General features: G+C 43.3%; 1 protein-coding gene and 1 long non-coding RNA gene across 2 annotated transcripts in view; one reads left to right on the forward strand and one right to left on the reverse strand.

Annotated features, from left to right (window-relative positions):
* The window catches only part of CERS6 (ceramide synthase 6), a 315277-nt gene extending 310358 nt beyond the window's left edge, over positions 1-4919 (reverse strand). The window contains exon 1 of the mRNA XM_068544956.1: positions 4584-4919. Coding sequence (XP_068401057.1) covers positions 4584-4753 — 170 coding nt within the window. The 5' untranslated portion in view covers positions 4754-4919. The remainder of the gene's footprint in view (positions 1-4583) is intronic.
* On the forward strand, positions 4229-16581 carry LOC137765332 (uncharacterized). Its single transcript, XR_011074144.1, has 3 exons — positions 4229-4363; positions 13389-13843; positions 16308-16581. It is a non-coding gene; the product is annotated as an uncharacterized lncRNA (long non-coding RNA).
* Positions 16582-21191: the final 4610 nt, after the last annotated feature.

Genomic DNA, 21191 nt, shown 5'->3' on the forward strand with positions numbered 1-21191 from the left:
GGGGTGAGGGAATTCTCTGGGGTCTTTTTTATAAAGGCACTAATCCCATGTATGAGACACCACCCTCATGACCTATTCACTTCCCAAAGTCCCCACTTCCTACTACCATCACCTTGGCATTTGCAACTTATGAATAAGGATTGCCACTTACGGATTTTGAGGGCACATGAACATTCAGTCCATTGCACACTCCAGTCTTCTAAAATATATCTGACAATATCAGCCTCCATTACAAGCTACATTATAGGAACATCCTTCAGTTATGAAACACCTGACACCCCACTTTTTCCTGGCAGTCATTCACTCACACCTCCCCTCTCTCCTCTAACCATCAGAAATACATTCTCACTCGTTTTCTCTCTGTCCTCTCCTCTCCTCTCCTCTCCTCAGTGGCCTTACCCAAGGCTGCTGCTAAGGCAAAGATATTAAGTAAACCCATGATAAAAATTGACCCACTGGCCAGACATTCCCTCTGATACAACTGAGACACTGTTGTTCTTTGAGGATTTGGTGGCAGGAGGTCATTATTTGGCTGAATGAGCCAGGCAAGACTGGTGTCAGCCTCTGAAGAATGACAGCTCTCATGTAGCTTGGCACTTGAAGAACCAACCTGACAGGAATGAGCTGCTCATTTCTTACCCACACATCACAAGAGATGCAGATCTACTCTGGGATCCATCTAAAAAAGGTCTGAGGAAAGAGAGCAATTGCCTTCTCTGGAGAATCTTCTTTGTTGGTTATTCTGAAAGAGTGTCGCTATTTGGATCACAAATGATAACAGCCCACATGATTCTTTTAACTCAAATCATAATTGAAAAATACAAGAAACAAAACCATTAGCTAGGATATTTGTATGAAAAAAATCTCTTTATTCTTAGATGACTTATTTCTACCTGCAAAAAAAGTAACATTTAGCCTGCTTCAAAGTTTCACGAGATAACAATTAGTAAGCTTCAAATATATAGCATCCCTACAGGAATCAGATAACTGGGAAAGTGCAAGCAACCTTGGATTACAAAGGCCATCTGCTTCACTGCATAAGTGAGAAAATAAGGCAGAGAGAAATTAGGCGGCTGCGCCAGTGTGAGGTAAGATTGACTAGAATGCGAATGTTCCGATTCTCAATCAGTACTTTCTGCATCTCTCTCCTAAACCCACAAGGAAGAAAATGCATTAATGTTATCTTTTGTAACAATAACTCAAAAGATTTTTACTCCCAAATAGAAATTCAGCAGAACTTTAATCCCACATTTATGAATACCATAGCAACACACATTTTTTTAATGAATTTAGAAGAAGCATTTAGTATAACTCCAGAGAATGGCTCACTGAGCCTAAACAAGCATTAAATTAAGAAAATTCACCAAAGAGATGAGAATGCTACATTATTAAATAATATTTTGCTCCTTGTCAACAAGCCAACAACATAACGGTATACACTACAATTTTCATTCTAGGAGAAACCATCCAACTATTTTTTAAAAAAACAGGTATTTTACTCAGTCAATCAGGTAATATCTATGGTGGCCCTTCTGGTCCCTACCCAGAGCTAATTGTAGTTTAAAGACTAATGTAAAACCCACCAGGCTTTGGGCTGTTCACAGAGTCAGCAAAAAGTCACTGAATTTAGGCTGCTCCATTTTTAACCAGTCATGCTGGACATTCATACTGCTGTCCATATGGTACTATAACATGGCATTGTTCTGGCCACCAGTGCCTTCACTGCCAACACCCAAACAGTGGGGGTGAAAATGGGAAGGTAGGACCGCCCAAATGGGCAAAGCCCGATTCAATTAATTCTTTAGTGCTTCTCTTTACAGAGACAAATACATAAGATTGAGGAGAATGAATTCAAATTCACAATTTTTGCCTCAACAAGGGCATTAAAGACCCCCATTTAATAGAAATTAAAGATAATCAGCTATTTCATAGATATGTTCTCAGCTCTGAAATAAATGACAATAGGAGCATAAAAGGAATAGAATCCTGGGGGAATGACTTCCTATTATAAATCATTTCATTTTTCAAAGAGATTTACAACCAGCTTTTTAAAATCATGTTATACGTTACAGAATACTGCAAAAGAAAAACATTTACGCACAACATGTTAGAAGGGTACCGAAAGTGAGTCATACCACTGCCAACGATATCGCTTGGTTCAGTTATATCGATTCAGGTCCGTGATGGGTGCTGAAATGAAGGCCACAGGTTGGATACCAGAATGTGTCATTTAGGTTTGAGAAGAGGAGAAACATGCAGAACTTGTAATTCTGGATACAACTACACCCTTGGATTTTCAGAGAAGTGAGAGAGTCCCGAATGGTTAAAGACAGAGCTGTCGCTACTACAGAAAGAAATAGACACCCTTCCAAAAGTCAGTAGCATCCTGTGGTATATGGGCCATACTGGATTATTATGCTGAACATTAATCATAAACTTTCACTTTCCATACAGGCTATTAAATCACTTCAATTTGGATCAATGGCCTGAAAGAAACCCACCAACTCTCTATGTATCAATATGAGGACATTTGCTGCGACTGATGGTTGAAGGCAGCTGACCCCTTTGTGTAAATTCTAAGTCATGGGATTGTGCAAAGGAAGAAAAAGATGTTCAGGATGAGGAAAAATGAACTTCCAGTTTGCAACCATGAAATTAGCTTTTTTTTTTTTTTTTTTTAAAGCAGAGAAAGTCAAAGTACAAAGCTATCTCCATTCTCTAACATGCATTTTTTCCAACCAAATGAACAGCCTGGAATCAGCTTTCTGCCTACAGGTCAATAGCTGACATGGTTTTGTTTTCCAAAACATAGGACTACACATCTCTTTCAAAATGCATTAGCCAGCTAAAAGTGAGCCCAGCCAGAATTGATCAGCCAGAATTGATCAGATGTCATTCGGCAACTGTGTGGAAGCCCTACTATGAGTCGCCACAGAGCGCCCGGCGTTCCCAAGAGGCTCTTTTTGGACAGATTGCAAGGTCAGATATGAGTTCCCATTTTCTCTAAGTAAACATCTGCTCTACAAAGCAACTCTAACCCTGCAAACACAACACACCCACTTTCTCACAGTAAGTCTCAGCGCTGGAGAGGATCAATGACGTATCTGTGCTAGATTCCAATCATTTTAAAATAGGTCTTTAAATCTGTTCCTCTGTGCACGTCAATCTCTGCATGCGAACAGCTGACTTAGTTCTCAAGCAACAATACTGCCCATTGAAAAATACACCTTCCTTAAACAAAAGATACCTTTTGTTCCCATGAAGCATTGTCTGTTGCCATTTCCAGAAACAAATGACACAAAAGACAAATTCTGCCATCCTCAAGAGTGGTTTTGGACAAACAGAAACACCAAAAAACAGAGCAAAAGCTTAAGAAACAAGACCAAGGTGAGCTGGGTGGGGGTAGAGGAGGAGAGGTGGAAGTGAGAAGTGGAATCTATACTCTGTGATCTAAGAAGTTCAGCCTCTACTGATGAATGGGGGACGGGGGAGGGGAGAGGAATGGGAGGTTGAGGTTTTCAGTTGAGAAAAAGAAGTGTGTGTTGCTGTCCCGGTTTTGTTTCAATAGCACCCGGAGAGTGCGTGGCAAGCACAATCTAGTTTGGTGACTAAGACTGATTCAGTGAGTAACACAAGTTTGTTTATGACACAAAGGAGCTACCCAACCAAATCCGGCAATTATACAAACAATAATATGGCAATTCTTTAAAATTGTTTGTGTTTTGGTACCAAATTAAAGTTTATGTTTATTAAATTTCATAGGAAACATCTTATCAATTTAATATCCCCATTTTGCAGGCTGCGCACCCGTCCTGGAAAGAAATCGCTAATGGCCCGGAGTCCTGGAAACCTACAAACTATTGTCACCTATTTCCCAGCACTGTGGTCCTGATACTCAGTGTCACTGATGGAAACCAAACAGCGGCCATAAACCAAGGAGTCCCTGGTGAATTTCTCCAAAGCACAGTCCGGGCAATCCGTGCGCCCGGGTGAAAGCATTTGGAAGTGTGCGCGGTTCCTCTGCCCTCCGGGCCGCGCGTCCGGAATGTTCCTGGCTGTCAGGTGGGTGGCGACAAGGCTCGGCAGGGAAGCGCTGCCTGGCAGCGCAGCGTGCCCGCGGGGCAGAGAGGGACCAGCCCGGCGGAGTGTGGCGCGTCCCAAGGCCGGCCGTCGCTCACCTTTGTTCGCCCGCCCTCTCCGCGAGGAGGAGAGCGCGGGCCAAGGAGGAGTGTGGGGGGCCACCCCAGTGCTCCGCGGGCCCTCCCCAACGCCCCGGAGGAAATCCGGAGGCAAGCCAGACCCGCTCCGGCTCCGAGAACCGCAGCCAGGCTGAGGGGTCAGCAACCCCTTCCCGAACACAAAGGTTGGGAGGCGTAAGCGCGAGCGCTGGGGGCGCGGGTGCGTGCGCCACGGAGCACGCGAGTGTGCGTGTGCGCGCGAGGGTGTGCGTGTGTGTGTGTGTGTGTGTGTAGGGGGAGGGGAGGAGCGCTCGCGAGGGTGTGCGCGCGAGGGTGTGCGTGTGTGTGTTTGTGTTTGTCTGTGTGTGTGTAGGGGGAGGGGAGGAGCGCTCCAGCCCGTCTTACCTCTCGAAGATGAGCCGTACCATTAACATGCAGAAGGCCAAGGGGAAGGCGAGATAGAGGTCCTCAGCCTGCGGGAAGGTGGCTTCCTCCGTGTTCTTCAGGTCCGCCCAGGTGACATTGTGAGGGAGCCAAAACCTCTCGTTCCAGAACCAGGCTAAGATTCCTGCCATCTTGCTTTGTCCAGTCCCGTCCTGGGCTCCCGCGGCCCGCCGAGATCTCCGCCGCGCAGGGCGCCCGGGGATGCGCGCGCGGCTGGCTCGAGCCTGTGCCGCCGCCGCCGCCTCCTCCGCGGCCGCCGCTCTCGAAGGCTCGCGGCGAGCCCCGGTTCTCTCCTCCCTCTGGCCGCGTTGGGGAAAGGAGCCGCCTCGCCCGTCACATGGCAGCCAGGGCCGCTGGCCCTGATTGGCTCGTCCTCGCGTCAAGCAGCCAGGCACACGCGGCCGGCTAGCCCACGCCCGGAGGGCAGGGCGCAGCCGCTGCGCTCAGGGCGCCAGGGCACCGCTCTGGGGAGTGCCGCCCGGCCCCGCGCTCACAGTGCTCTCGAGCGGCGCTTAGGGCAGCGACCTGGGTTCGGCCGCCCGAATCCGCTCCGGCCCCCGGGCTTGCTCGCACATGCTCAGAACGCCGGCTTCTGCCGCGCTGGAGTTTCACGGGTTTCGGTCGGCTTCCCGTGCGCGTACAGGCGCTGGGGAGGCAGGTAGGGGTCGGGGCAGATCTTCAGATCCACCCTTGCGCCGCGACAGAACAGCAGAAGGAGAAGCAGGGGGCGCAAAGAGCAAAGGAGGAAGAAATAGCAGGGAGAGAGTCATCCACTCCAGCGCTTGGAGAAGGAGGGGGAAAATCGGGTTCTGGGGCAGGATGGTTTGCCAAGAGGCATCTGCCTCTACCCCGCGCCCGTCTTTCCCCATCTCTGACCTTCCAGCCTGCGTTTACTCCTGCTCGTCACCACAGTCAGCGCCCCCAGGGAAAAAGGCCCTCTATTTTAATTTATGACGTGGTAAGAGAAATTAGGCACTGAACTGCTGTTTGATAACGATGAGATGATGTTGATGATTATAACAACCGCAGCCTTCTGTAAAACTGCCCCACTAAATGAACCTCTCAGAAGATGGCTCCCGACCACATTTTGGCTTTGCCCATGGGCAGTGAACCTGCACTCTGCTGCTTGACGGGCTCGTTGTTAACGCCTTTTGAATCGGAAACCTTTAAGGTGTTAAGTCTTTGAGGCCTAACCCAGGCACCTTGACTCCCACAGTACGTTTCCTCATTGATACGGGAACCATGTGTGGATCAGTTAGGCGGTACATGCAGAACCTGGTTCCAGGGAATATGTTGTTGATTTTTCTCACCAACGTTCATTTCCTGCCTGGTTCCGCTAGTAAGTTCTACTGGACCCTTCCAAGAGGAAAATAAACAGGCTCTTAATACACACTTCTTTACCCTCCCTCCCCCTCCAGCTACCACCCTCTTTTCACTCCTTCCCTTTAAAGCGTAACTCTAAAGAACTGCCTATATCTGTTGCTTCCACTCTCTCCCCTCCATTCGCTTTCGAACTTCCGTTTGAGCATTTGCCCCTCTCTGCTGCACCGAACTGCTCAAGGTCACCAATGATCTTCATGCTGCTAAACCCAAAGGTCAGTTCTCAACACCTCTTGTCAGTAGCATTTGGCCAAGTTCGTCAGTAGCTGCCTTTTGAAACACTTTCTTGTCTTGATTTCCAGAAACCACATTCTTTCTGGTTTTCCTCCTACCTCATGACCGCTCTTGCTGAATCTCCTTTCTGGTTACTCCTCACCTTCTCAGCTCCTTAAAGTTGACGTGGCCTAGGAGTCAGTCTTTTGTCCTCTTCACTTTTCTATCTGTGTTCATTCACTTGGTGGTCTTATCCAGTCCCGTAGCTTTCAATGCCATCTGTGTGGCCTTCAGTGTCATAGTGATTGCTCCCAAATTTGTATCTCTAGCCATGAACTTTTCCTTGAACTTCAGACTCCTAAGTCCATTGTCAAGTCAACTACTCCACTTGGATGTCTAAAAGCCATTTCCTGTCCAAACTACTAATCTTCCCCATAATTTTTTTCCTCTCCTGTCTTCTTGACTCAGGCCCAAAACCGGGAGTCGCCTTTTTCCCTTTTCTCTCTCATATCTCCTTTATAATCCGTCACGTATCCTGTCACTTCCATCTTTAAACCGGAATGACACCCATCTCTCACCACTTCTTCTGCAACCATCTTGGTCCAAACCACCGACGTTTCTCTTCCGAGTTACCCTAGTAGCCTCCTAACTCCCAATTTCAGCACTTGTTCCTCTACAGTCTATTCTCAGCCCCTGTGATCTGGTCGAAATGTAGTAAAATCACTTCTGTGCTTAAGACCGTACTGCTTCCCCATTCCTCCTCAGTTGGAAGCCAAAGTCATTTCAGTGACCAAAGATGTGTCTCCATGTTACCTCTCTGACCTCGTCTACTCTCCTCTCTCATTTCCCTGTCCCTTACTCAGCGTGCTTTCATCACACTGGCCTCCCTGCCCTTCCTGCAAAACACCCAGCATGCCTTCGGGCCTTTGTACTTGCTTTGCGCTGTCTCTGGAACTTTTCCCCCGAGTATCCATGTCCACTCTCTCTATAATGCCACTCACTCGGTAAAGCCTTCCCTCGACACCCTAGTTATCTATAATTGTCACTCCCCACCCCTGCTCTTCCTAATCAACTTTCTTGCTTTGTTTCCCTCCGAAGCATTTATCACCATCTAACACAATATATTTTTTGCTTTTTGTTCAATTGGTCTCCCCACACGCACTAAAATGTAAGCTTCTGAAAGTTAAAGATTTGTGTCTATTGCTGTTTTATCCCTAGCACTTAAAATAGTGCCCAGCACATAGTAGGTACTCAATAAACTATTGAATTAATGAATCAGCACTACTCTAACCTCACAAAAATCTTCTCTAGGAGAGGAAAAAATCTGACTAAATGATAGTGTTAAATGTTTATAAACTCAATGTGAAGAATAGTGTGGGCATAAAGAAGGGCTTCATCAGTTCTAAGGTGGGGTAGGGGTGGTGTCCTTGAAGTGGGTTCATCAGGGAGTAGTTCATCACCATCCTCATTTGAGACCATGCACCCAACTGCTCATCGTTACTGGTGACTTTCCAGGAAAATGCCTTGACACCAAATGCATTCTTGTAGGCCAAGAGAGGAGTTCTATTAAGGCCTCTTGCCACCTTTGTGGCAAAAGGTCATATCATGGTGAACCCTGGCCTTCTGGACCAGGCAGACCCCCTCCATGGCTGCCACTGGTCCCTCATGTCACTCTAATGTATGACCTGACAGGACCTTGCCTTCTCTGCTTTCCTGAAAGACCCACTGTGTGCCCATACACACACACACACACACACACATATATATATATATATATATATATATATACACACACACACAAACACACACACACGTATATATATATATATATATGAGGAAGTGTTGGTGACTTAATGCCCTGGGACCTGAACTTTGATCCTGGGCAATGGAAGCCAGTGGTACATTTTCGTTCTTTTCCCTCCCCTGCCCCGGGACACATACAGTAGCTTCAAACAGCCTCTCTGAAAATGTCCTGTGATACACAGCACTCAGCTTATTTCAAAACTGTGGCCAGCTCAGGAATTGCCTTGTATTTCCTCTCTTTCTCTTTCTCACTTTCTATTTCTTTCATTCCTGCTTCCCTGAAATTACACCTCTCTGGAAATGCTCTTTTTTTCTAGAGAAGCCAAACTAAGATCATGTTGCTCTCCTGTTCATCAACTCTGAGAAGGTGGTGAGATTTCAGGAACACTTTGAAAGATAGCTTTTGTTGGACCCTGGAAAGAGAACTCACTGCTTATCTGTGAATCTTGCACAAGTCACTTAGCTTCTAAGAGCATGTTAACACCCTCCTGCATAAGTTGCAAGGACCTGTCTTGCCTATGTCACCTGACTATCCTGAGGCTCACATGAGCTAATATATGGGAAAGGGCTCGTAAACTCTTAATAATCTCTATACACATGCACAGTGCATGTTTTGTTTTGCTTTTTTACGAAAAACAATGGATGAGCAAGTCAAGCACATCTGTTGGCCAGATTTACAATCTTCAATTACTTCCTTGTTTTCACACCTAAGGGACTGTATTCATTTAGAAGGCCGTATTTTTAAAGGAATACTATTTTAAAATGGAATTTATGCAGAAAACAACAAGCAAGATGGTGAAGGATATGGAAATCTTGAGGAGACATTTAGTATACATGTTAAGTGCACTAACTTTGGAGTTTTACAAAATGTAGGTTTAAGTGCTAGCTTTGCCAATAATAGCCTATTCTTCCTTAGAAAAAGTTCTTAATTACTTAACCTTTTGAAATCTCAGTTTCTTCACATGTACAAAAGGAATAATACTATTTACCACATGGGGTTAAGGTAGGATTTAAGTGAGATCATGTAAAGTGTTTAACAATTATATGGAGGCGGTTACCATTATTATTATGTACTGTAGTACTGTGGTGAAAATGCCATTGTTTCAGGGAAAGAAGGATCAGACTCTGCTGGGATAATTTACCTTCAAGGCAGGCTGAGCCTTTCACGTCTGAGGATGAGCAGGGCTTTACTTCTGAGATTAGTAGAATTAGCTTTCACTCAGCAGAGGAAGTGAGAATGACGTCAGGAAGGGAGAGACAGGGCAGTGGAGGGAGATTTCAGAAGCCCATGCACCCTGCGTGAGATTCCTCCTGATGTTTTCGCTGCTAAGCTGCCATAACGTATTAGACACAAACTGCTGAAAACCAGTGATGTTTGGTAGAAACTTGTAAAGACACCAAGTTTTGATATAAGCGGCTTGTACAAACATGAAAGCCGGAGGATGTAAGCCGAAAAGAATTTGAAAAATTGCGGAGATGTATTTTAAATCTCCTAGAGGTCAAAAACTGGAATTTGAGTCAGGTGTTAAGGAGCGGGTGTAGTTCACAAGGATAGCTATATCCAGTCACCCTGTGAACCATGGCAGAAACTAGAGGAAAACAGACTGTTGGGAGGCCTGATATGTATGTTCCAAGATTGGAAGGGCTGTCAGGTGGGGGCAGTTTGACTTGATCTGTGCGGATCTAGAGGGCAGAACTTGGGACAATTGGCTTAAATATCTGCAAGGCTAATTTTATCTCCGTAGAAGAAATATGCAAAGCTGGCCAAAAATGAATCAGCAGTCTCATCAAGCAGGGAACTTCCTATCATGGGAAGTGTTCAGGCAGAAGTCTACCTGTTAGATATGTTGGCAAAGCAGTCCTGTCTGAAACTGACTTGGAAATTGACGCCTTCTAAGCTCCCTTTAGTACTTTGGAGCTAACAGAAAACACTATTTGGAGAAGAATCTGCCTTGCCCTATGAATTTTTGCAGTTGGAAGAAGACGTGAGGCAATGCCCTAATACTTCAGGACCTCTTCTGTACTAAATTTCTACTCCCTTAGAGGGGAGAGGGAAGAGGGAAGAAGGAGTGAAGGAAAAGGAAAGGAAAAAACAGAAGGTAATTACCATGGGACAGAAGTACATTCAAAAGTTAGAAAGAGAAATTTTTAAGTCCAAAGAAATAGATCACTTCTTGCTAAAATGTTCTGATAAAGCCTAAAAGGGCTTTGTCAGAATATGTTGCTAGCTGCCTGCAGGATCCCAACAGAAAACAAAATCAAAGGACTTAGGCCACATGGTTATATTGGCAGAGTCTGTTAGTTACCGGCTTCCATCCCTAGCACTTAGAACATTTTTCTGTGCTGTTTTTAGTAGTGGGAAATTAGACATCAGAAATTATTCTGTTATATGCCATTTGAGAACTGATACTACCTCAGATGACTGTGTTCTTCCTTTCCTTCATTAGTTGTTAGAGTTTAAGTTCATTCTCGTGTGGATCTAAGAAGGAGGGTAGAATTTCAAAGATAACCTTTCCTTGCAGTCATTTAGTTTTGCCTTCAGAACTGCATCTAAGGCAAATGTTCATGTCCATGTCTAAAATAATCATTACCAGGAAATCTCAGTATGTATTAAATTAAACTCTACATGCTCATATTTGGAAAGTACACATAGTTTTAAAAGTTTTTCCCTTCGAATTAAAAAATATGTAAATCTACATAATAACCAAACAGATCAGCCCTCTTTCATTGTTAAATTAAGTGCAGCGTAGATACCTAGATAGGAGAATCATATAGTAAATATTCCAAGGAATTAGTTGATCTCATTGAATTGAATTTGAGACCAATAAATTGTAATACCTTCTGCTGCCCTAATTACATGTGACATTGTAAGCAATCAACGCCCTGTGATGGATGTGTCTAGGCTGCGATGTTTCTATTTGTCTCACACTTTTATGATCCCTAAATTCACTTAAACTTTAAAATGCAATTAAAATACAGCATAATCAAGATTGAGAAAAAACAAGCTTTCAGAAGTCTACACAGATATGAGTTATGAGAAGATTTAGGTACTCATTTCACCAGCCATATATTTTTCAGAAGGCCTCCCCAGTGGTTGCCACAGAATTATTAACAAAATCCAGAGGCCCTGGAGCTTCCTAATGCTTGTGAATGATTTGGCTCAAAGGTTTTTGCAGTCCTCATTTGCATTGTAAAACGGACTTCAGCTCTAAGTTTAAGGAGAAGTTTTAGAAGCTTTGGCATGGCAAGATGCCATGAGAATATTTTCCCTGTGGGGAAACGAAACTCAAATGTGCTAATTAAGGGTACTTAATATCCCTCAAAATTAATTCTTTGTTACCTGCAGTGGTTTAATTATTCCCTTATGGAAAGCTCAGAAATGCCCTGCATCTTTAAATAGCAGTGGGCTGCTTGATTCTGAGTCAACATCCACTTTGAAGGTATTTCTTCTACTTATTGGCTACAGCAGTGGCCAAAGAGAGGAAGATTTTTCGATGTCACAATAAAACAGTAAGACAAATTTTCCCTGGTGGTTTGCGAAATCAGCTTCATTAATATCATCATCCCTCACATAAGAGACCCTTCCAGAAAAAAAACTTATAGCGATAAAAATGAAAAGAGGGAAAGAGCTACAGTTAAACATCAGGCAATTCTAAGCTCTGACCACCAGAAGCAGTCAGCCAGCCCTGACACTTTCCCCACTAGCAGCCTGCCCTTTCCAGAAAAGCAAAACTCAGATGTCCTCAGAAAATCTTGGTTGAACCGAGAGAGAACTAACCATATACAAGGCTGTTTATCTTAAGAAATAAACTTGAGTGTTATCCAGGTAACTGTTGTTTCTCCTGGAATTCTTCTTGAATCAGGTAGCTCCATGTAGCTATGGGACACACTAAAAAGCTCTAAATGTAGGCACATGTCTTGAGTTCAAATGTCACTTCCTCTGGTAGCCAACTCCAACCACTGCCCAGTCACTCTGTCACATCCCCCACTTACAGTCTTCCCATCACTCACAGCCATCTGATATCTTCTTGTGGGATTACTTATCTACCAGTTTGTTCCTGTCATCCCACCTCAAACATGTGCGTTCTGGGAGAGCAGGGTCCTGGCCATCCTTGTCACTGCTCTACCCCAAGCTCTGAGCAGCCCTTGGCTCATGATGGCTGTTCAGTAAATCATTGTTACAGGAGGGGAGTGTAGATTTTTTGTTTTTAATGTCAAACAAACTCCTCTAACAATCAAAAAAAGATTTATTCTGGAGCCCGAGCTAGGAAAGGAGCTGGATATCCTGTGGCAGCAACCTGGAATCCGTGAATTTAATCAGGATAATCGTGCGAGGACCCACAGTCCCCTGCACACATCCAAACCTCTGCACCGAAGCTGTCCGCTCAGGTCAGTTTGACCAGAATCAGTCGATCAATTGATCGCTTGGCAGGACTTGCAGGGTTACTCATTCTCTTGGGCTGGAATGTTATCAGCTTAACCCTCATCTATCTCCTCCCTCTGGAGCTGTCAGTGAATCTCTGGAACTCTTGGTCTAACCCCATTTTGACCTACATTTGATAAGGTCAAGTGTGAGGCATTTCCTAAACTTAGGAAAACTAGGCCAAATGCCCTGCACAGACCCTGGGCCTACCTGTGTCCTAATGTACACCTGTACTTCTGCTACTTCTCTCCTCTTAATTTTGTTTGGGCCACAGAACCAAGGAGTTCATCCCCCTGGGCTGGTGAACAGTTTACATAGGAGTGCATGTATGTATTATCTCCTCAATTAATCTTAACTTACCCAAACATATGGATATGGTTTTCTGTGCCTTCACTACCCCCTTAATTTAGTCTCTAACCAATAACTCTTTTGAGGGGTTAACTAACCTTCAAGCTGCAGGCCAGAGCTACACAGCACCTGCGGGGAAACATAGTAGCTTGTGTGGAATTAGACCATTTGTAAATTGTAGTCAGTTTGAAAAAAGAAAATTTCATTGAGTCAAAAAGCCTGCTTTATCTCCTCGCAAGATTTGATTTCACCTGCTCTATTCGAGCAGGAGGCACAGATAGAGATGTTTGCTCAGGCCTTCCAAGGGTACCCAAGGTAAAGAGACAATACGGTCAGTGCAGACATTGATTTTCTGGATTTCAGTCCATCCTCAGAAATGCTAATTAACACAACTCTTCATAGATCTCAATGAAGAAGACCTCAGTATCAAAAAGGAATAACAAATCATTTGGAAAAACTTCATGTCTTAAGTTTCAAGTAATGGGAATTTGTTTCAATTCTTGCAGGCTAAAAATATGAACAAACACCACGGAAAAGGCCCAGAAAAAAAGGCCCTAATGGTGAAGTAACGCTTTTCCCATCTTGCTGTCTTTTCCCAGGTCACCTTCAGACAAGGGGCGGATTTCCTCCCACCATGCATTCTTCCCCCTTGCAAAACTTTGCCCTCTCCAGGAGTGACTGCCCACGGTCAACATTTGGCCTCTGCTTGAGAATTTAAGGACAAATCTCAGCCTTCCTTTTCCTGCACCGTTAGAAAATGTCTAAGTAACATGAGAGCCATCCAAAAGACAAAGCCACAAATATCCAGCTCAGGGAAACAAAATAAAACCTGAAGATTTTGGCAAGGTGTCCATGGATTTCTGCCCAATGCATCTGGCCTTCCCTTTGGGCTGCCCCAACCAGCTGGGCAGTAAAAGAGGTGGATCCGGAAGACTCATCCATTAGAGGGAATACAGGGCCTGCCTGGTATCTGGTACGCAATCTGCCACTGCACTGTGCAAGAGCCTCTGCCTGGCTCTCCTTGTCTACAGGACAAATCCAGACTCCTTCATAGGTAAGCAGGGCCCACAACAGTTGACTTTCCATCTCTCTTTCCTAATCCAACAGTTGACTTTCCATCTCTTTTTCCTACTCCGAATCGTTGAACTTTGCACCCATCCCAACAACTCAACCTTCGTCTCTCACACGTGTACTTAAACAAGCTTTTTTTTCTTCTTCATATTATTTCCTCCTGTTTACAATGCCTTTCCCTTTCTTCTCTACCCATCAAAATTGTATTTGTAAGCTAACTTCCGTCTCAAAAACCACCTTCTGAAATTTAGATCACCTCAGAATTAGAACGAATCCCTCCCTACCTGGTGTTAACATTGGGCCTTCCACCAGGCAGGTTGTCTTTTCTCTTGAACCTCTGGCTCCTTTAGGGCAGAACTAGTTCTTATTTCATCTCTATTGCCCCAGGGCCTAGCGGGGATTTTTGCACATAGCAGGTATTTAATAAAGTTTGGTCTAATTGGATTTCTTAGGAGAACAGCAGCTAACAGCTCATTTAGGGTGGGAGACAGTTGATATGAATTGTTAAGAGTTCAGGAGTAAGAATGAAGTTCACATATAAATCCCAGCTTCACCTCTAACAAGCTCTATGGCCATGGAACTAACTAAATCTTTAAGCCTGAGTTTCCTCATCTGAAAAAAATGGGGTATGTTTACGTCTATAATACATAAAAGTATTTACCTCATCTAGCTATTGGAAGAACTAGATGAACACGTTTAGCATGATGCCTAGCACTTAGTAAGAATTCAATACTTGTTACTTCTCCCCTCCTGCCCCTCCTCCTCCCCCATTCTCCTCCTCCTTTTCTTCATTACTACTCCTCTTGCTATCTTAATACCATAAGGGGAAGACCAGCTGTGGACTATAAACCTGGTTACGTCTCCCACAGCTGGGCTCCGTCTCTAGGCTATGTCTTAGGAAGAATTTTCCTTCTTGCAAAGAATACTGTAACTGTCACTGAAACGTGGCCTTGTTATCTTGGAGTGGAGAGAAGCCTGGGAAATTTTTTTCACAGCTTTGAGCACAGAATTTGCCTTTGGGTTAACCCCTCTTTTGTTTGGGAAAACTACCTCACTAGCTCTTTGAGACATACAAATGAAAAATAAATGTCTACCCATTGTTTGGCTAGAAACCGTGAGGTCACCAATAATTGGAAGACCCATGTTTAGCACTCAAAGTCAGAATTGATGTTTGGTGTGTAAGTTCTTGTATTATTGAAGTGAGCTTCTTCCTGTAGACTTGGTTGCAATTTGTGTGTGTGTGTGTGTGTGTGTGTGTGTGTGTGTAAAGGAAAAAAATATTTCTAACCCTTGCAGGAGTGAGTTTGGAGATCCAGGCTGAATTATTGCTTGTCCTAGCTAGCACTGGGCCTGGGAGCCAGGTGATGTGAGTTGTTTTGCTTTGTTCTATCAGCATCAATGGCAGGAAGATGAGACTGATGTTGGGGTGAAGTTGAAGGGCGGCCTTTCGTAGAACCCTGTCACCCTCTGGGAAGGGCAGCGCTGCTCCTCTGCCCAGGTGACAAGACAGAGTTGGAACAGAGTCATTTTTCCCACCTCTTTGCAAAACCAGCTCCCCTCTGCCTCCCCCAGCAGCTACTGGAGCAAGAAGACCCACCTCTGTTGTCACTGTTGTTCTCAGAGGTCCAACCACTGGCAGAGAAAACAAAGAACGCAGTAGCTGTTATGTAGTGGCCTGAAGCACAGATGGGTTGGTGGGCATCTTTAGGAACTATAGAAATAGTGGGGAAGAAAGGGAAACATTTCTGGGAAGAGTGAGGTCAAGGACGTGACTTATCGAGCTCTTGTAACTTGGACGTTAAAATTATTGTGACCTCATATTACCATCCCCAGTTCCAGGTTTATAAAATCTGGGGCACGCTATTTGAATAAATAAATATTTGGTTTTAAAATGGATTATTATTTTTAATTTATTTTTTTTTAATTTAAAGCCAGAAAGAATTTGGGTGGGGGATAGCATAGCATTGTGGGGTTTTGTTTGTTTGTTTGTTTCTGATGGGTAAGAAGTGGAGTTATTTAGAAACACAGTCCACAGACAGAATGTGGGCTATCTCAGAAGGTGAGAAAGGCCCATAGTGTTTTTTTTAAGAGAATGGATTCTGGAAATCAGCAGATTTCTATCTTGGCTTTTCTTTTTACTAGTGTAATCACAAACAATTTATTCACCCTCTTTAAGCCTCTGTTTTTTATCTGTAAAATATAGATGTGTGGCAGATTGTATTTTCCAAATACAGCTGCACCGGTATATATTTCATCTCACATGCTGTTCTCATGAAGTGACTTTGACCTTCTTTCATTAAGAGATGGGACCAGTAATCATTTCCCTTGAATCTGGGCTGAACTTTGAAACTGCCTCAACCAAAAGAATGTGGCAGAAGTGATGTGACTTCCAGCTAAGTTATAACAGGCAATAGGCTTCCATGCCTGGCTCTCTTTCTCTCTCTCAGCCTCTAGACCCCAATCGCCATGTTGTGAGGAAGCCCAGGCCACATGGAGAGGTCATGTGTGGGTGTCCCAGTTGACAGCCCCACCAGACCCTCAGCTGACAGCCAGCATTAACTTCTCGACATGGGAGTGATCGATTCTTCAGATGATTCCAGAGCCCAGTCTTCAAATCCTCCAGCTGAGATCCCAGACCTCACGGAGCAGAGATAAATCAAATTTATCATGTTCTTTCTGAATTCTTGACCCACAGAAACAATAAATGATTATTGTTGTTGTAAGCCCCTAAATTTTGTGGTGATTTGTTATGCAACAATATGTAACTAAAATGAGAGATAATGGTATGTAATCCATGGTGGTGTTATGAGAATTAAAAGAAATAGCACAAAGCTTAGCACAGCAGTGAGTGCTCAAAAATGTTAGATGCTTTTATTATAACAAAAAAAGGCAATTACTAAGCAAAAATTGGAGGCGAATGAGGGCTCTCAAGAGACATTCTTTTCTGGGTGTCTTAACAGATAACCAGGGGAAAGAGAAGTTGAAATTGATGAGGAACCCACGCTAGAAGTAGAGATCTGTCGAGCTGGTGCGTGAATAAAATCATGTGAAGATTTGGTTTTTCCTCTCTGGAAGAAGTCCTCTGAAAATTCCTGGAGCCAGAACCTCAGGATGGGAGAGAGAATATATGTGTCGGGGCCACTGTCATATCTGCACCCTCACAGTGGTTGGCCCACCATCCTGTGGTGAGCACCAGTCTTTAAGAGAAGCTAGCTTCCGTATGTAATTACAATGACCTCTCCAGTCAGTTACTCTCCAAGTAACCTGTACCTGTACGTGCAGGTCTAATATTAGTTTCTTGGCATATTTCAGAAAGGTATCAGACTGTCATAAAGCCCTTCTGTAAGGACTGCTTCAGTGGGAACTTGGAGATATGCCAAGCTTGTCCTGTATCACTAAGGTAACAAGAACTCCATCATCCTCAAAATTTGCTCTAGTTTCAAGAGCCATCCATAATTTTGATGAAGATAGATGTGGACCACTGAATATTCTCCTAGTGTTTCCAATGACCAAGGATATCAACAGGAAAAGGAAAGACAATGGCCAGTTTACACTTCTAACCTTTTTCCCCCCATACACACAAAAAAAGGTTATAAAGTATTATAAAAGTCAGTAACAGAATAAGGACACTGAAAATTAACCAGAAAATATAGATATATTTTCCCCCTCTGTTCCTGAAGGTGTGTTGTGTAAAATCTGGGATTATTTCAGATTTATAAACACTTATTTTAAGCAATGATTTGAAAAGAGAGGCAAGACTTTAGTGGTGGTGTCTCTGGCATAGTAGCTGAGGAAATGGTTTTTAGGTTAAATGTCATTTTAACATCCTTTAAATCATCCTTTAACCCTACTGATGTTGCACATGCTAGTAAATTTAGATACCATCTACTGAGTGCTTTTTCTTGTTCTAAGCACTATACTAATTTCTTTGTATACATTACCTCATTATAATTCCCATCACGATCAATCTTATGAGATAGGCATCACAAGCCCTAATTTTTTCTTGTGGAAATTGAGAGTTATAGAAGTCAAACAGCTTCTAAGAAGAGGAGCTGAGATGGGATCCAAAGACCATACCTTGCCCATTACTACCTTCAGCTGAGGTTGCTTCTCCACTCTGCATGTGCAAAGGCTACTTCAAGACTCAGCTCAAGTGTCACCCCTTCTTGCATGGTTTTCTGTTCACCATCTTTCCCTCCATCTGCCCCCTACCACACACACACACACACACACACACACACACACACACACACACACACAGGACATACTCTCCCACTCACTCCTCTCTAAACTTCTATAGCATTGCTAGCCAAATGAAATAATGTGAGCCACGTGTGTAATTTTAAATTTTCTAGTAACCACCTAAAAACGTGAAAAGAAACAGGTGAAATTAATTATATATTTTAACCCAATGTATCCAAAATATTATCGTGTCCCATGTAATCAAAATAAATATTATTAATGAGATGCTTTGCATTTTTTGCACTGAACCTTTGAAATCTGGTGTGTATTTTATACCTACAGTATATCTCAGTTCGAACTAGCCACATTTCAAATGCCCAATAATCAATAAGTAGTGGCTGTTCTATTGGACTGTGCAGTTCTATAGCATTTAGCCCATGTCATTTCCTTTTTTTTTTAATATTCAATATCTTCCCCATATTTATTTAGTTTTTTAAATTATTTTAATTTTTTTAAATTAATTAATTTATTTATTTATGCCTGTGTTGGGTCTTCGTTTCTGTACGAGGACTTTCTCTAGTTGCGGCAAGTGGGGGCCACTCTTCATCGCGGTGCGCGGGCCTCTCATTATCGCGGCCTCTCTTGTCGCGGAGCACAGGCTCCAGACGCGCAGGCTCGGTAGTTGTGGCTCACGGGCCTAGTTGCTCCGCAGCATGTGGGATCTTCCCAGACCAGGGCTCGAACCCGTGTCCCCCGCATTGGCACGCAGACTCTCAACCACTGCGCCGCAAGGGAAGACCCATCATTTCCTTTTTATTCAGTGTAAAGTAAGTCTCTTGAGGTCAAGAAATGAGACAAATTCATCTTTGTATTTCCCAACATCCCCAAATATCACATAATAAATGTTTGAGTCAACATGTGAGTCAAAACAAGTACTGGCACCTTACTGGATTCCTAGAAGGGAAGTATCTGCACCACATCAAGGCATGGGTAGTTCTCACAAAGTCATCTTCCCACCACATAGTCTTAGGAGCTGCAAGATGCTCAGAGAGCTGAAAAACAGCCTTGAGGTTGAAGTTGTGAAACTGACAAGGAAGAAAAAGAGAGAATGCTATGGGGGTTATGAAAACAAAAGACAGACAAAGCCCCAGGTCACTTTCTGGTGAGCATTCAAAAAAAGAAAACGAGACAAACACACGGCGATGAGAGGTTACCAAGTGACTCAACCGTCTGAAAATAATAGAGCAGTAATTGATACTTAGTGTGAAAGCATTCTTTAAATCTCTCCGGTGTGGCTTACACACTTGGAACACATCTTGAGCATATAAAAGTGGTATATTTGGAAAAAATAACCTTTTTTTGGCCACTCAGGTTATATCCGACTCAAAATCCAACAGGTAATACCCATTAAAAAAATCAGTTGTCAATTAGTGTCTTAAGTATTGATCAGTTTTTTCTTTTTTCAATGAAATGAGTAGCTGTTACTATATGGGAATATAGCTTCACAGTGTATTTACTGTATTGGTTGTGAATTTGTACTCAATTATTTTCCTAGTTGGCTGTGACCGTTAGTGACACATCCTAAAATACTTTTCATTTGTGTAGGACTTTAGAGTTCACTTTTGTATATATTACCTCCCCTTGATGAAACTCTTTGGGACATTTTGTGTCACTCCCCAGGAACCTTCTGTCGAGGATTTCTGGAATCATACAATCAAAGTCTCAGGCTGTGGATTTTGGAAATCATGTCAATTCATAGTTTCCAAGTGATTAAAATGCAGTCTTCTTTAAAATCAGAGCTTGCCTTTTAAGTACATACGGGTCTTTCAGGACATACAGGTGGATTGAATACAGAAAATCCTCAGAGGCTGCCTCTGCCTGTGAAGTAATAAGGTTTGGAAAAGGCATTTTACTGATGTCTTTTGGTTTCCAGCAGAAACATGTATGACTAAGACCATCACCAGCTGAGAGGCCACTCATAATATATGACGAGGCCCAGAAGTTTGGGGATTTTTAATGTCAAGGAACATTCTCCCTGGAATATCAGCCTCACAGTTACTATCATTTCAAGAGGAGGCCCGAAACAGGTAAGGAAACCTCTGGACACTGTTGGCTGAAGCAGGGCTTCATCTGAAATCTGCACTCAGAGCTGACTGAGGACACCTTGTCCTGAGGTGTCTCTCTGTGGTCTCACCATGAGGTGATTGCCAAGTAGCTCAGTCTGCTCAAAATTTCACCAATGGAGTTTGATGGTTGGTAACAGAAAAATAAGATACAATGCAACTTCTTTTCTTCTTTTTCAAATCTCGTGCTAATTTATATTCAAATTCTTTTAAGCATCCAGGGTGGAAGGGAAAGTTTTTTCCCTCACAGGGTGGTTAAAAGTAGGGTGTGGGTAGGGTTTCCATACGCCCTTTACACCCAATTAATTTTCTACAGAATTGAGCTCTCAGGAGGCTGCTAGTTTTAAAGCCTATCCCACCCCCTTTTATCAGCAGTTGAAATGGGCCATTAGATCTTCAGTCGTTATCAACCCAGGATGTTATGGTTGTAGCTTAGCAAGAATAAAGCCATTTTCTAAAGGTGTTTGTGTATATAACAGGAAGAAAAATATGTTATCTAAAAAAATTGAATAGCGTTCTAAATTCTACACTAATGGATCTTTCCTAACAGTGGAAGGGGGTGGGGAAGAGTAGGCTAGAAGATTGTGGGAAAATAAGAGAGGGCTTTAGGGCCATGGTTTACCACCATTTTTGATCAAACATCTCATTTTTATAATAAGTAATTAAGACTGCCACCTTGACTATCCTGAAATGAAATTCAAATAATCTTTTCTAAAAATCCAATGTACTTCCCTAACTGTAGTATAAAGGAGAAATAAAAAGGAAGCAATTTATGAAATACATAAAAATATGTATTCAATATGCAAATGTTTGGCTAAGAGGACACTAGAAAGTCCATAATGGAATCAGATGCCTGCGCTGATCCTAGAATCCAACAAACACAGTGGTAACAACTGCACTCTGAACCGTCGTGTGTTGCATTGAGCAATGTTGCCATCCTGATGCGATGTCCTGAAATAGTGAACAACTCTTGGGGAAGTTCCAAACCAAATGCAATCATCCCTCAAAAAGTCCCAAATGTGTTGT

Source organism: Eschrichtius robustus, chromosome 5 (genome assembly GCF_028021215.1).
Source record: "Eschrichtius robustus isolate mEscRob2 chromosome 5, mEscRob2.pri, whole genome shotgun sequence".
In the NCBI taxonomy this organism is placed as follows: domain Eukaryota; kingdom Metazoa; phylum Chordata; class Mammalia; order Artiodactyla; family Eschrichtiidae; genus Eschrichtius; species Eschrichtius robustus.